The sequence below is a fragment of the Talpa occidentalis genome, unplaced genomic scaffold (assembly GCF_014898055.3).
Source record: "Talpa occidentalis isolate TD23 unplaced genomic scaffold, MPIMG_talOcc4v2.1 talOcc4.5, whole genome shotgun sequence".
Classification (NCBI taxonomy): domain Eukaryota; kingdom Metazoa; phylum Chordata; class Mammalia; order Eulipotyphla; family Talpidae; genus Talpa; species Talpa occidentalis.
The window spans coordinates 113,737,019-113,751,576 of record NW_023604861.1 but is presented as its reverse complement, the minus strand read 5'-3'; the positions used below and the strand labels follow the sequence as shown (position 1 = coordinate 113,751,576).

The 14,558-nt window shown below is 38.7% G+C and overlaps 1 protein-coding gene across 1 annotated transcript in view; it reads right to left on the bottom strand.

The window, feature by feature from the left end:
* Positions 1-11,229, bottom strand: part of THADA (THADA armadillo repeat containing) — a 287,428-nt gene extending 276,199 nt beyond the window's left edge. The window contains exons 1-8 of the mRNA XM_054687792.1: positions 11,007-11,229; positions 9,614-9,713; positions 9,240-9,334; positions 7,860-7,990; positions 5,739-5,887; positions 5,597-5,629; positions 5,295-5,347; positions 683-866 (exon numbers count right to left, since the gene is read on the bottom strand). Coding sequence (XP_054543767.1) covers positions 683-866; positions 5,295-5,347; positions 5,597-5,629; positions 5,739-5,887; positions 7,860-7,990; positions 9,240-9,334; positions 9,614-9,689 — 721 coding nt within the window. The 5' untranslated portion in view covers positions 9,690-9,713; positions 11,007-11,229. The remainder of the gene's footprint in view (positions 1-682; positions 867-5,294; positions 5,348-5,596; positions 5,630-5,738; positions 5,888-7,859; positions 7,991-9,239; positions 9,335-9,613; positions 9,714-11,006) is intronic.
* Positions 11,230-14,558: the final 3,329 nt, after the last annotated feature.

Here is a 14,558-nt window from a genome sequence, read left to right as displayed (position 1 = left end):
AATACTGACGTGCTAGCTTTTTCTCTCTAGCTTCTGGTTTGTGAGACAGCACACAAAATAATATAATGGTTTACTCAACCAGAGGTAAGATTTACGTACTGTAAATATCCATTCTGGATATCAGGGATAACAGAATTGTGACTTGTACAGGTGCCCCCTCCATCCTTTATTTTTATTCTAATGTTAAAATATCTTAAAATATTAAAATATTTTATGTTAAAATATTATGTTAAAATATTAAAATGTTAAAATATTTTAACAACAGGGGAATACAATCAGTCTCACCATGATTACTGGCATCATTTGAAGGTAATGCCTGCTGCTAAGGAAATATGGTCACCCCAACCTTTCCAGATCTTTTTTCCAAATTCAGAAATTTCTTCTGAAGAATTTCCTTTTGTTATTTAAAGTCTGTGGCTTTTCAACACTACAATTATTAGTTTAAATTATTATTTCTTTTTTGCGTATAATATACACACACACAAACACACTCTTATAAAAGTCCTTCAACAATTCCCTTGCTCAACTGGTACATTTGAAAGAAAAAAGCAAGCTTTTTCCTCACTTTGAGGGGCTGGGGGAAGAGAAGTTCCACATCTCATAAAGTATCATATTTCATATCTTCATTAGCAAAAACTGATTGACAATTAAATAATGATTATGTGTATGATTTTACACTTACCATCATGTAAAAACTTGGTGAAAATACTCAGCAATCCACACATACTTTGCCACGTGGCAGAACTGGAAGTCTTCAAATGAATTCTCTGGAAACCTTGTACTTTCTGTACTAACATCACTGTCACTCTAATGCCTACTAACAAGTTATTCATCAACTGCGTTTGAATAATATGATTTCCAGCAAACTTTCTACAAACGAAGAAAAGCCATTATTACAAAAGAAAGGTCAAGTAAAAATGTTACCACTTCTATCTTTCTCAAAATAAACACATTCCTCACAGGGCCAAAATCAATTTCAGATTATTGTAGACATTTATACCTCTTTCTTCCATTCCCATAAATGTCCCAATTATAGAGATACCTACTGTAAATTTGCAGCACTCTAACTTACCTTAATATTTCTCTTTTCTCAGGCAATGACTAACCTCACTGCTCTTTTAGAATAAAAATAACAGATCAAGAATAAATGTCATAATTAACAAACTTGAATACTTTCTAAATCTTGATACTTGCTTCGCTTGCTTCCAAGATGCTAGGTTCTTTTAGATTTTCTCCTTCAGATACCTTCAGATGGCTCCTTCTCAGATACCTTGGCCAGTTCCTCTCTTTGCTCTGACCTCCTTGTTAGAGCTCTCCACGACTCATTCTTATTCCTCTTCTTTTGTCCACCTAATTCATGCCCTTGATATCTAGCTCAAATTTTTTCATTATCCTGTGTGCTGATAATTCCCTGATTGTTATCTCCCACCCAAGCCTCTCTTTATAATTCCAGACTTATATATGCAGCTCCCCAGTTAATAGCTTTACCTGCATGTCTAACAGACATATCAAACTACAAAAACTTTAACCCCAAACTGCTTTACCTGGCAGTCTACACCTCTAGTCTACAAAAATTGTGTAATCATCCTTGACTCCTGTCTTCTTCACCCTGTCTGTAAGAAAATCCTGTTGGTTCTACCTTCAAAATATATCCAAATTCAGACCACTTCTGCTATCCTGGCTGAGCCACTTTCATCTCTTCCTTAAATTACTGCAATAGTCTCCTCACTGGTCTCCCAGTTTCTATCCATAGGCCTCTCAGTCTATTCTCACATAACAGAACACAAAAATGATATTAAATTTAAGCCAGGGGAAACATTTGGGGGTTCCTTCAAAAGTTAAAATAGAATTACCATATGATCCAGCAATTCCTTGGTATATGCCCAAAAGAACCGAAAAGTAGGGACTTAAACACACACTTATAAAGCAGTGTATAGAGCAGCAATATTTGCATTCGCCAAAAGGTAGAAACAACAAGTGTTCATTAACATGTGAATGCATAAACAAAATGTGGTAAATATAGCCAATGAAGTATTATTCAGCCATAAAAATGAATGAAATTCTGACATATACTACAGATAATACATGTACCTTGTAAACATATGTGAAATACACTCCCAGACTTCAAACTATACTATAAAGCCATAATAATCAAAACTACATAGTATTAGAACAAGAACAGACACACGGACAAATGGAACCAAATAGAAAATACAGAAATAAACCCACAAATTTATGGTCAACTAATCTTTGACAAAGGAGCAAAGAATATGCAATGGAGCAAAGAAAGTTTGTTCAATAAATGATGCTGGGAAAACTGGGTTGCTACATGCAAAAGAATGAAGCTTGACTACTACCTCACACCATGCACAAAAACCAATTCAAAATGCATGAAAAAACTAGACATAAGACCTGAAACCATAAAATATATAGAAGGAAATACAGGCGAAACGCTACATGACATACACCTCAGTAACATCTTTAAAGACACATCATCCAAAGCAGTTATAGTGAGGCAAAGATAAACAGTTGGGACTACATCAAATTAAAAAGCTTCTACACAGCAAAAGAGACAGTAACCAACACAAAGAGACACCCCACCAATGGGGAGAAAATTTTTGCACACAACACTAATGATAAAAGACTGATCACAAAGAGCTGATAAGACTCAACAAAAACAAAGTAAATAATCCAGTCAAAAAATGGGCAGAAGAGCTAAAAAGAAACTTCTCCAAAGAGGAAATGCAAATGGCCAACAGGCATATGAAAAAATGTTCAACATCACTTGTAATCAGGGAAATGCAAATCAAAACTACAATGAGATACCATTTTATACCAGTGAGAATGGCACATATTAAAAAAAATTAGCAACAACAAATGTTGGTGAGGATGTGGAGAAAAAGGAACTCTCCTGCACTGCTGGTGGAAGTGCAAACTGGTCCAACCACTATGGAAAGCTGTGTGGAGATTCCTCAACCTGCTAAAGATGGAGCTTCCATGTGATCCAGCAATTCCACTCCTAGGTATTTACCCAAAGGACACAGAAAAGTTAATTCAAAAGGGCACCTGCACCTCTATGTTTATAGCAGCACTATTTACAATAGCTAAGCAATGGAAACAACCCAAATGCCCAAAAATAGATGACTGGATCAAGAAGATGTGGTACACATACACAATGGAATATCACTCAGCAATCAAAAAAGATTAAACTCATGCAATCTGCAGCAACATGGATGGAGCTGGAAGGGATCATGCACAGTGAAATAAGCCAGAAGGAAAAATAAAAATACCAGATGGTCTCACTCATAGCAGGAATTTAGAAAACCTAAATAAGGGGCCAGGAAAAAGACTAATTATAATAAAGTGAAAATCAAAATCAATAAGCAAATAGAAACCAGAGCTACACTACAGGGGGAGTAGGTGGGAGTAGGATCAAAACAAGGGGGGTGGGAATTGTATGGGGACTCTAACCAATATGAAAATGCACACATTGTACAAAAATGAAAAATGATGTAAAAAATTTATATAAAATGAAAAAAAAGGAAAAAAAAAAAGAAGAGGGAACAAAAGCTTGGTCAAAAATTATTATTAGTCTAAAATAAAAAGAAAAAGAAAGCATGTGAAATAAGTCAGACACAAAAGGACTACAGGAGTTTACCACTCAGGGGAGAGATCTCATTTTCAGTGAAAAACTCAAGAATCATAAGATTAGAGATGGCAGCTGATACCAAAATGTGGATGATATTAAACAGCCATAATAAACAGGAAAAAAAGATACAACACACACTACAGAGGTGAGCAAAGGAATAAAAGCCCAAAAGAAGATGGAGAGAGAGCTCCTGGTGAGACAAGAGGAGACTAGGTTACAAATGGCACATAGATATGACCTCTATTCTCCCAGAACCTCCCCAAGCCAACAGTGAAGGGATTTAAAACATAAAAAGACAGGAGCATCCCTGGTGGCCTAGGGGTTAAGTCTCAGCACTATCATCTTTAAGGCCTAAGTTTGATCCTTGGCCAGGGAACTAACCCACATGGCACAGCAGACCTCTCCTGTCTCACCTGCTCCCTTTAGCAGTATATTTCAGTAGATCCACCTGTTCTGCTCCCCATTCTGTCTCTGGTGAATCCTTTCATCTCCCCGCACCTTTGGCCTATACCCCAGTTATTATATGCAAATTTTTTAAAAAACAATAAAATAAAACATAAAAAGACATAAGCCACAAGGGCAGCAGAAAACAAGACAATAATTAAATTTTAGATGCTACAAAGAAGATAAAAAAGTGATAAATGACTTAGCAGCACCAAAAAAAGTGAATACTAAGTCAGAGAATAAACCCAGAGCAATCTGATTTGCAGTCCCAAAAAGACTTAAAACATTGGCATCTAATACTCCTTGATGTGAAGATAAAGATAAGGCTGAAACAAAAAGAAAACTTGACTACAAGTCTGTTCAAGAATAAGAACTCTGGATTACACCTCAAGGTCAGCAAACAACTGGTTTACCTCTAGAGAAGGTAGAACAGCAGTTATATAAACAGGAAGATATTACACACAGACAAGACAGTGTACCACATTGAAACAGAATTACATAAATATACACACAATGAATATCAAATGCCAAGATCTCAGCTTCCTTCCCTCACTCAGCAAACAGAATATCAGGATAATAGTTGGCAAGATTCTTCCACGGCAAAGCCGCCCTCCATGCAAAAAGTCCTAGAGATATTGACATCAGAGGTTCCCCAAAGAAATAGCCCACCTAAACTATCCTTCAATAAAACCTACAATCAACGCTACATGCATGCACACAGATACAAATCAATTCTCAGGCCCTCATTCTCAAATAAAAGTGCTCAGCCAAGCCTTGTGAGGAAAGAGTCTAGCCACAAACACAGTGACCAAAGGCAGCCAAGAGAAAAAAGCAACTTGGAAGAGAGACTACGTAGAGATAAAAAAAAAGCTTAAACAAATACTAACTGTCATCAATATTTCAGACATAACACAGGATACTTCATCCATGAAATATGAACAGGGCACTACAAAAATGGAACACTCGAGTGGAGATGAGAGCTCTTTTCTTTCTCACTTACCCTCATAATAATTTATGTGATAGTTTTAAATTAAATATTAAACCTCTAAAAAAATTAACTTACATAATAAGGTCTAACATTAATGGAGAGGGATAGGAAGGAGCACATACTGGAATCTTTTTTAAATTGTCCTTTGTACACAAACAACGCACAACTGCAAGTGTGCACACAGACACACACAAGCAGGCAAACATTTTGCACTTGCCTGTTTTCTTCTGAGATTTCGATTAAACTCCTCTGCAGAAAATGCAGCACTGAAACAAAAAGAATATAATGACAAACTAGAATTGGATACCGAATGTTAACCTCAGTACAAGGAAATATTTCAAGTCACTGTTACCTGGAGTGACCTCATAATGTAGAAGTAGAAATTTAAAAGGAAGGCATGTGGGACACCTTAGGCACCTTTGATGCTCTACCCAACCACAAGAGTTAGAGAATCAGTTCCAAAATGACTCCTATCACACTCACCTCTCACAGTAAAACAAAATAATAGGACTTACCATTTGTAAGAAGATTATTAACACTGGCTTTACCTGTGGAGGAGAAAATAACACAATAAGGAGGTTCATGACCAAAATTCACATCATTTTTAAACAATAACAGGTGGTAGCTAAAGAAAGTACTATAAAAGAATGGGCTTACCCAAGTTAAAATTCTCCAAACAGGAAGATATATTGTCAATTACTTTCCTATAAGAGTACAGATCAGTAGTATTTAATTCTTTCTGAAGACGAGAAGTAAAATTCTGTGTGGCTTCAGTTAGAAAAAATTCAGGTAGGCCATTTAGTGAGCTAGAAAGAGAACCATATATTAAAAATCTGACAACTTGTAGTACATGGGTAAATGAGGGAGGTGGGGAAACATACAAATGAAGGAATGTTGAACTACACCTTCAAAATGCAGTCAGAAAAATTCTAACTTCACAACTATCACTGGAAATCTATGGTTTATTATTTCTCATCTAGTCTCCCTGCTTCTATCTTGCTTCCTTTCCATCCTGCAGACTCTCCAGAAAAAAAAAAAAAAAGTGAGCAAAGGAAGAAAAGCCCAAAAGAAGGTAGAACGAGAGTTCCTGTGAGACAAGAGGAGACTAGGTTACATATAGCACACAGAGTGAAATTATTGATATCACTAAAACACCATACCTACTCCTCTGGCTCAAATCATTCACAGTGTCCCTGTCAAAGTAGTACTCAAGTGTTTACAATGACTTAAAGACCCTAGACATTCTGACCCCACCATTAGCTGCCCGACCTCATCCCCATCCTTACTCACTAGGCTCTTGCTACATGCCTTCCTGTTTTCGAGCAACACACCAGACCCCTTGCTCTCACTATTTCCTCCACCTGGAATACTCTTCCCTCAAATAAACCCAGACATCACTGGTTCGGCCCATTGAGTCAATCTCAGTATCATTTTATGAATGATATTTAAGCAAAGATCTCTAAAGTGGCCAATATAATTTCAATTGTAACTCTCACTGCATCTTTAGGGCTCCCCTTTTCACTTCTCTGCTTTATTTTTCTCAATACTCACACCATCTAATCCAACATATTCTGCTTAGTAAATTTTCCATCTTCCTCTTAGAATGTAACCACTGTTTTACTCAGCTTCCACAATGCTTAGAAGAACATCAGACACATAGTGGTCAGTCGATAAATATTTATTGAAAGGATAAATTAAAATTAAGATCAAATTTACCTCAATCTAAATCAAAACCAGTAGTCAATTTTTTAAATTTGACTAAACTGTTCTAAAGCGTTTTTAGAAGGAAAAAAAATTCAAAAATAGGCATATTCTGAAGAAGAGTTGCCAGAGGAATGACTTTTCTTGAACATAATTAGCCATACTATCAAGCACTGTGTGTTGGTATATAAATACAGAGATTATAAAATCAAACTTGTGTTTACCAGGAACAAATAATAGAACAAGGTGGTATTCCAAGAACGTGAGAAAGATGAACTACTTAAAACTTGGGGATATGTGCTTCTCCATATGGAAAGTGTAGTGTGAGAGGAAAAAGATCTAGAGATTCACTGCACAACAATGTGAATATACTTAACACTACTTAACCATATACTCGAAAATCGTCAATTTTACATTGCATTTCTTTACAATAAGGTAAAAGAGAATAAGGACTACACTGACGTGAAAATATCTCAGGCATTCTTTAGTGAAAAAACAAGCTACAAAACAATATGTAGCGTACAATCCCACTCATGGAAAAAAAAGTCAAAACGAAAATACATCACCCACAAACCTAAAGGTCTAGATAGATAGATACCAATATGTTAAGTGATCAGGCTTACTATGGAAAGTAAGAGAGGACAAAAATAGTGAGACAGAAGGCCCACTTTCTATTTTGTGTTTTTCTATGTTTCCAGTTTTTATATCAAGCATGTATTACTGTATTGCCTATGTAATTAATATATTTAAGCTAAGAATAGATGGGACAAATGGAGACTAGCAAGGTAATAGATTTAAATTTAAACAATAAGTGCACTTAAATGTAAATGGCCTAAACCAGGCCAGCAAACTACAGCCCACAGCCTGTTATTATGAAGGCCTATGAACCTAAGAAAGGGTTTTACAGTTTAACAGAGTTGTAATAAACAAATAAAATAAAACCAAGAAGAAACCACATGAATGAAATTATATATCTCAGTTCAGTTTTTCCAAACCAGGAAAGGAACTTTAAGTACCAGTTACTTTGGGTCAAAGTGGACATTTATAATGCCTAACTTCCCTTCTTTTTTTCCTTACCTTGCCAAGACTTTCTTCAAGGGATTCTTTAGACTCAAAGAAAGATAAATGCCTGCCAAAATATCCAAACAACTTTGAATAGTGGGATCACATATGACATTTTTATTTGCCTTCTCCAGTAAAGGAACAATCTATAATGAAAAAATTCAAAAGTCATGTAATTTTCTTCAATATCAAATTCAGCAAAGTTAACATGGTTTGAAATATTCTTTCAAGTCTCAACTACAATGTGAAATATTTTCCACAGTACATTCTCTTTTTTTTTTATTTTTTTTTTAAAGATTTATTTTATTTATACGAGAGACAGGGTACAGTCCAGATGTGTGGGAGGGTGAGAGGATTCACCAGAGACAGAACAGGGAACAGATCAAGCAGACTGATGAAATACACTGCTGAGGGGAGCCCTGGGTGAGGCAGGAGAGATCTGCTGCGCCATGTGGGTTGCTCTGAGGCCAGCGGGAATCGAACCAGCACTGCAGAGGCTGCAGACAGCTTCAGCTTCACAGCGCTGCGTTCAACTGCCTGGGCCACCAGGGAGGCCCACCACAGTACATTCTTAAAGACACTGATTTAATTAATTAAGCAATTTCCCAATTCCTCCTTTAATCTACCAGCCCATCTTTTCTGAGATGTTTATTAACTTCATTACAGACTTATTTATGACAAGATACAGGAATTTTGTAGCACCATTAAAAAATCAACAATGCATCTGTTTCCCAAAAAAAATTATGTGCATTCAAATGGTAAATCCTAATACTGAAATACTAATAAAGAAAGCTATACATTTTAAATTAACATTCATGTGCCTGCTAAGAAGTGCTGAAAATTCAGATTAACAGAAATAATTAATAAAAATGTATCTCCACAAAAAAGGTATTCCATTATCTCACTATCCTACTTACATCACCAAATGGCAAAGGAAGCCTGAATGTGGCTTCTACTGCTACTTTGAATTAAGATATACAACCAAAGAGGGTAGGGAGGAACTCTATTTTTTTTAAAGATTTTTTATACAAGAACCGGGGTACAGGCCAGATGCACAGGAGGGTGAGAGTATTCACCAGAGACAGCGAGGAACAGAACAGGCAGACTGACAAAATACACTGCTGAGGGGAGCAGCGGGCGAGACAGGAGAGGTCTGCCACGCCATGTGGGACCCTCGCCGGCCGGCTGGGATCGAACTTGCGCTGCAGAGCTGCAGACAGCTTCACAGCACTGGGCTCAACCGCCTGCACCACCAGGCGAGGCCCAGAACCCTTTTTTTTTTAATGATATATTGATATTAAGTAATCACAAGCCAAAAATTGTCAGTTCATTTTAAAAGTCCACAACAGCATGATAATCTTCAAGATGCAGCCAAGAATATCAATTTAGCCTTACCTGTTTAACATAATGGATTTGTGACACTCCATCCGTGAGTTGCACACAATGTAATAGCAAGGAAGCTAGATTTTTCCCTTCCACGTCAGCCAAAGCTATATAACACACACACAAACAAAAAATTCATTGATTTAACAATATACAAATGAGTTCAACTTTGATATGCAGCCCATAAAATTAAAGTTTATAAATCAAAAAAAAAAAAACTTAGTTTGAAGACTTTTAAGAAAAACATTTTACAGGCAGAACTGAATGTAAAGAACATGGAAAAATTATTAAAAAAGCAAATGTTTGAATATTATGACATATGAAGTCCTAGAGGTAAAAATGTTTGCAACCTACAGAAGAAATAAATGAAGTCAGACATCACTCACATCTCAAGGTTTCAAGGTCCTGATGACAAATGGTCAATGCAATAACTTGCGTTTCTTTCTTCTTCTTTACACCCATTTTAAATGGAATTAACAGTAGTTACTGCAAGGAAGATTTATAACAGAAGCTGAATGAACACCTTACACCTGGATTCTGGCAACAGCACCCCAACTGTTCTTCTACCCTTGCTTCTGAAGAGTCCATTTATCAAAACAATGTTTCAAAAACCCCAATCAAATCTAAATTACTCTTCCTTAAAATTTTCCTAGGGCTTCCAATTAAGCCTAGAATAAAACCCCTTAAAGGCTCTAAATAATCTATTTCTGCCTTCCTCTGCTCTTCATCTCAAATCAATCTTCTCTTCACCATCTCAGGGGCTTTGCACTTCCTCATACCTCTGCCTATCAATGCTTGTTCCACCAGATGTTTGCAAGGCTGACTCCTTATAATTCAATTCTCTTAAACACCATCCCCTAAAAGTAGCCTTCTGTGACCACTCTAACTAAAATGCCACCACTCTTGATCCCATATGCACCATTTCCACTACTTTTTCCTCATAGAACTTACTATTACCTGAAATTACATTAAATTGTTTATTTGTGCATCGTTGGTCTCCAGGAGTAGTAAACGCCTTGAAGGCAGTAACTTGCATGTTTTGTTCACTGTTTCATTTCTCAATTCCTAAAACAATGCCTGGCGTGCATTCGGTGCTTGATATATATCATTGGAATAAACGAATTAACTAATTAATATTTGTGAGAGATGTTCCAGAAAGGATGTATGGCAGAAAGGTGGACTACCTGATCCGAAAATACATTCTACATCTAAGTGATAAGCTAGTACTGACATTAAGGAACCTACGTTCATTTGCTATGTAAAAAAATCAATCTAGCATTCACTGGGGATCACTTCCTAGGTAGGTGACCACTATACAACGTTTAGGAGGGAGTCAGATAACTGGAGACACTATTCTCTGGATAACAGTGAGCAAGTTTGCCACAGGGCCTGTTCTTGGATGCCTCAAGACTCCACAAAAATAGTCTCGGTGTTTAGCCGTGCTCAACGGGATCAATAAACGTTCGTCCTGATGAACTGCGCCTCCCCCAGAGGGAAAAACCGTGCCCACCGTAAAGCACTACTAAAATGGCCAGAAGAGGCTCCGTAAATTACACTCCTGGGTCTCGCTCGCTGATGCCCTTTGAACGCTGCTTCATTGCAGCTACACTTTTCTGGCTGATTCCCACATTCTCTAAGCCGTTCCAACCACGTGGCGCTCAGGGAATGACAGGTTAAAAAAAAGGTTAAGACGCGGTCTCCATGGAGACCTAGGCGACGGGAAATCAGTTGCACAGCCGGAAACTCTCGCGATGCTAAAGGATGGGACATGTGAATCACCTGGCGACGCTAGCAAAGTGGCCAAGCGGAGCTGTGGAGGAGTCCCGCGCCACCGCAGGTCAGCCAGGCAGGATGCCTGGGAGCCAAACCTCGTGCCCGTGGGCGTCTGAGAACAAGTCGCAGCCGTCTAGATGATTCCCGGAAGCTGATGTAGTTCTACGGTGTCTCCGTGGCTCGCAGCGTGGACTGATGACTACCGGGTCAAGTTGAAGGGAGGGAAGCGCGGGGGCCGCACAAGGAATCGCGAGAGTTGAGCAAACGCGCTCCTCCAATCAGGAATCCGGAGGGTCGTGATGTCATCAACATGCGTGGGCTTGGTTAGACCTGGCTTTATAAAGTAATAGAGCCTCGCTTGCTTCGCTAGAGGGAACGTAGTGGGTCGGAACCGCCTGTTTCTCTTTAGAGCAGCCTAGTTTGAGTTCTCCACGCCCCTGTTGCTCCACCAAACACGCCACCCTTTTCCCGCTCATCTTACTGTGGACTGAGACAGGGAGAAAACAGACTCCAGGCAGTGGGAACGAGGGCCCTACTTAGCCCTCCAGACTGGGTACTGGTGGAGCGTGTAACGAAGGCAAGCCATTGTAAGAATTTGGGCTAAAATGAGAAGTGTTGAAACATGCTGACTTATGCGTGAGTGCATTTATTCATTCAGGATATATAGTTAATGAGCCTCATTGTCAGGGCATCTCGCCAGGCGCTACCTTGAAAGTTGTCCCGTTTAGGATATATATTTCACAGAATATATAATAACAGCCCTTTAAAAACAAAATAAGTAGACACAGAACACTATGCTAGAAAACTGGGGCAGAGGGCATGATTAGGAAATAGACGTGGATGCATTTGTGGCGAAAATTTATTCCAGTTTCCTAAACTATTTTAACTGTTGGGTTTTTGGTTTTTTGTTTGTTTTTTAATGTATGCTGTATCAGGCCCTTTGAGATAATTACATAACCATCAATGATCCCAACCATTGTTTTTCTTCTGGCCCAACCATGTGAAAAGAAGAGGTGATCATTGTGACTCTGCATCCCACACAATGAAGGAGTGGGCTAGCAGGCACACACCAAAAAAAAAAAATATATATATATATATATAAATATATATATATATAAATATACATATATATATATGTGTGTGTGTGAAAAGTGAGAACTGCTATAGAAAAATAAGAATGTAAAGTGAGAGGGGAGGGAATTGTTGCTATTTTAAATGGAGTGGTCAGGGTAAGCCTCATTGAATAAGAGGGGGGCCTCCCTAGTGGCCCAGATGGTTAAGACACAACCTATGAAGGAATCCGCAGCCACTGCAGCACAAGTTCGATCCCCAGCCAGCCAGGGAGAAACCTACATGGTGCAGCAGACCTCTCGTGTCTCCTGCTGCTGCTTCCCTCAGCAGTGTATTTCAGTCAGTCTGCCTGTTTTGTTCTCCACTGTCTCTGGTGAATCATCTCACCCCCACCCCCACCTCTGGTCTGTACCCTAGGTCTTATATGCATAAATAAATAAATCTTAAGAAAAAAGAGAGAGAGAGAGATGTGATGGTCACCCAGAGCAAACGCATCCCATAAGGAGGGAACAGGCAATGCTTAGGTGTTAGGGCAGGAATTAGCCTGTGTGATGAATAGCATGGGCAGTGTAGCTGTAGCCAACTGAACAAGGGGACAGGTTTTAAGGAATAAGACAAAAGGGATTTAAATCATGTAAAAACTTGCAGTCCCTTATAAGGTTTTTGTTCTCTGAAATGGAAGGTCATTTCAACAGAAGAATAGTGGGATTAATTTATAGTTTAACATGGAATTACTGGATATTTTATGTTAATATGTCATCAAGTCCCTGAAAGTAAGCAAAGTACTTCTATTGTTTATGTATCACTGCATAAATTACATCCAAAATGTTATGGCTTAAACCACTCTAAACAGTTTTATCATATCACAGTTTCTCTGGGTCAGAAATTCATTAGCAACTTGGCTAAGTTTTCTAGCCATGGGGCTTTCATGCAGTCATCAGAAGGTGTAACTGGGGTTGGAGGATTCTCTTCCAAGATGACTTAACTCAGTGCTGCTAGTTTTGGACCAGAGACCACAGTTCCCCTCTTGGTGAACCCAGGCTCCTTGAGCAATCTCAACACAGTGGCTGGCCTTCCCCAGAATGATCAAGAGAGAACAATATAGAAGCTTCTTTGACTTTTATGGCCTAACCACAAAAGTCACACACCATTCCAACAATCTCCTATTACAAAAGTCAGCCCTACTCAGTGGAGGAAAGGACTAGAACTGGTAGCAGGAGTCCCTGAGCCAGGCACTTAGTTGCTGGAACTTGCGATAAGCGTTCCTGTAACAGGATATGTCCCTGCCTAATGAACACACAGGGACTGCAAATCTCAGAATCCTGATGAGTGCTCTAAATTAAGGAGTTCATTTCCCTATTGTCATTCTCTTGCCAGTTTCTTCCATAGTATGTGCCTCCTTTGGAAACTCCAGCTGGATTTATGTTAAAAAATTATGATTTCTCTGCTCTTTGCAAATCTTTAACCTGATGGGAAAATTCTAAAAATGACTTAAAATTATAGTCATTATAGCTACTTTGGGGCTCCTTGGAGCTTCTAAAAATTCTCTTTTTTTCCCTGAATATGTAAACCACTGATTAATAAACCAAACAAATTGAATGGGAACCTTATTTTTATTGGTATGTAAAAACCTCCAAAAGATACCAAGATTCTAAAATTGTGTCCCTCCAGAATACTATTATAAAACTGACTGAGGTCACTAAATAATTAAAAGGAGATAAGAAAGCCTCTGAGTTTGCACTCCTTTCTTGTCCTCATTTGGCTGAACCACCCCTCTCTGTCTTTTGTGTCGTTTGTCATAAAGAGTCAATGAGGTTTTCCTTTCACCTTGTTCTTTGTGTCCTAAAAACTTGACTTGGTCCCCCAAATATGGCCACACAACAGAAATGGCCATATTTGGGGATGCAAATAGAGTTGTACCCTATTTGTAGCAGGTTATGACTAGACTGAAATATGGGTAACAGGTAGGGTCTATTGCCAGCCTTTGGGGAAATGTCTTAATCTTTCTTTTGGTGGTCTATGCAGTAGCTTTAGATTGAGACTGTGGAATTGTCTCATACTGCCAGAAATATTTTTTATTGGTTCCAGCTGAAACCTGACAGAATATTTGAAAGGATTTTTAACTCTACAGTCATAAATTTGGTAGCTTATATCAAAGCCTTTTGGAAAATTTTATCATATAAACCTTTGCAAGACCAGAAAGTGCAGCTCTAAAAGTATTTCAAAGTCTTGCCCAGTCAGTGATTCTCCCTGGTCTTCTTCAGAAATCCTTATCTGAGTGAGCCCATTAAAATGCAAACTTCAGGGCCTCCCCGGTGGCGCAGCGGTTGAGTGCTGGGTTGCGAAGCTGCCCGCAGCCTCTGCGGCGCCGGTTCAATCCCCGGCTGCTCCCCGGCCACCAGAGGAGGGTCCCACATGGCGCGCAGACCTCTCCTGCTGCTCGCTGCTCCCCTCAGCAGTGTACTTCGGTCCTTCTGCCTGCTCTGC